Source organism: Dendrobium catenatum, unplaced genomic scaffold, assembly GCF_001605985.2.
Source record: "Dendrobium catenatum unplaced genomic scaffold, ASM160598v2 original_scaffold_125794, whole genome shotgun sequence".
Lineage (NCBI taxonomy): Eukaryota > Viridiplantae > Streptophyta > Magnoliopsida > Asparagales > Orchidaceae > Dendrobium > Dendrobium catenatum.
The window spans coordinates 286,834-288,819 of NW_021444229.1; the positions used below are offsets into that span (position 1 = coordinate 286,834).

The following is a 1,986-nucleotide window of genomic DNA, read 5'->3' on the forward strand; positions in this document are numbered from 1 at the left end:
TTTTTTTTTATTATGATTCAATTCTCTTTTCATTTATTTATTTCCGCAAAAATAAAACCACTAAGTCACAAGCATTTGATATAATTCTATTAATTACAAAAAAATAAAAATAAAACTAATGTGAAATTTTATTAAAAGAGGTGTATAGCCTATTAATATTGATCTTTATCTGTTATAATAACAAATATTCTCAAAATTTAGTATAAATATAAACTTACTATTGATATATTTATATTTTTATAAATTGAAAATAAAAAATTAACCAATGAAATATTCAATTTAAATATGACATATTAATTGTTCAAATCTTCTCGTACCAAACCAACTCACTGGTCGCTCTACGCGCTACAATCGGTTTTTGAGCTTGTAAACATCCCCCCGCCCATAGAAGTTAAAAATGCGGGATACCGCATGAAAGAAGAACTCAAGGCACCGTTTCCTCCTCTATAAAAGCCCACAACGGAGAATAGAACCCCCACATGAACGTGAGGCGTCCCCCCATCCGCCGTCTTCCCTCTCTTCTCCCGGTCTCCGCCTCAGTCTTCCTTTACGCATTAACCATTCTCAAGTCGGATTCCTTTACGCCGCCGTTGGGCTATCGGAATATCTGGCGGCGATCGGTTCGTTGAAGTTTGCCGGCGAGCGACAGAGTGGCTTCCGGTAATGGTTTCGAAGGAGGGCGAAGCTGGCTGGAGGGGAACAGAGCTCTCCGGCGCTTCCTGTGATAAGTCTGTCCCGAGCTTACCGGCGAGAAGGGTTTTGAAGTACCCGCTACACAATTTCTCTTTTCCGACGAGGAGTTGGGGCTGTCATCGGGTTTTCCGTTGCGTTAACTCCGTCGCAGAAACCGGGCTTTCGAGCACTGCACTGATGGATATGGAGACCAGAAGGGATAACCATGGCGGGAAGCTACAGAACAGTTCGCCTCCGGAAGGTGGATCCAGTGAGAAGGAGGCTTCTGCTTCCGCCGTCGCTACGGTTGCGACGACTGCGACTATGCCGTGGAATCTTAGGAAAAGGCGTGCGGCGTGCTTCTCTCCAGGGGAGAACGGCCGAAATCGGTGCCCTAGCATCTCTCCTTCTCACTGTCAGTTTGGAAGGGGTAATCCAGGAAAAGCCGATCAGATGTTGGAGGGCGGGGATCAGGTGCAGCGGCGGAAGTTCTCCATATCCCTTTCGCGTGAGGAAATCGAAAGGGATTTATACGTGCTCAAGGGAACGAAACCTTCTCGAAGGCCTCAAAAGAGGCCTCGGATTGTGCAGCGAAAACTCGATGTGAGAAGATATGGGATTTCAAACAAAGAAATTCCTTCTAGTTCTTTTCTTTCTCCTTCTCTCTATAATGGAGGAGGGAATTTCCATTGTATTTTTCGTTGTCTGTTGCTCAATTTTTAAATTTTGCGTTTATTTTTGCAGGAGCTCTTCCCTGGCTTGTGGCTGGAGGAGGTTACATTGGATTCATACAAAGTAGACGAGTGAGTAAGGTAATTTATTACAGTTCTTCCTAAAAATTGATTTTTTAATTTTGGTCTCGTAACTGAGAAACATAAAATTTGGTTTTGTTTGCAGATGAATCAAACAATGTGCCTTAGGATGTCATCTTGGTGAAAAGTTTTTGGCTTACTTCAAGTTCTGCCTACTTCGTAGACTTATGACCTTTATGTGAATGGTTCTGTAGAATGCCATATCAATCTGTAAATTTGACAGGTTGCAGAACTTGCTTGCATTTTGGTCAGATTAGCTCCCACATGTTTTTCTTTGTTTTTTGATTGACTAATTTCGGCCTAATTTCGGCTTCATTCTCTTAAACGCCCGTTCAAGTTTAGCGTTATTGGTTGGAGGACCGACTAGAATAAATGTAATAACACTGGCATTTTATTTTGTTACAATAATTATAAGTTCTGTTATAGGATATATTACATTTCGTTGGTCATATGTAATGAACTAGTTTGTGCATTTGAGCCTAGTAAGCAAAATTTAAAAGGC

At 41.5% G+C, this 1,986-nt stretch overlaps 1 protein-coding gene across 1 annotated transcript; it reads left to right on the top strand.

Moving 5' to 3' along the window:
• The first annotated feature begins 432 nt into the window (after window positions 1-432).
• Window positions 433-1,986, top strand: LOC110100606. The gene is made up of 3 exons (XM_020828187.2): window positions 433-1,275; window positions 1,417-1,484; window positions 1,570-1,986. The coding sequence occupies exons 1-2, from the start codon at window positions 664-666 to the stop codon at window positions 1,477-1,479; spliced, it is 675 nt and encodes a 224-aa protein (XP_020683846.1). The 5' UTR covers window positions 433-663; the 3' UTR covers window positions 1,480-1,484; window positions 1,570-1,986.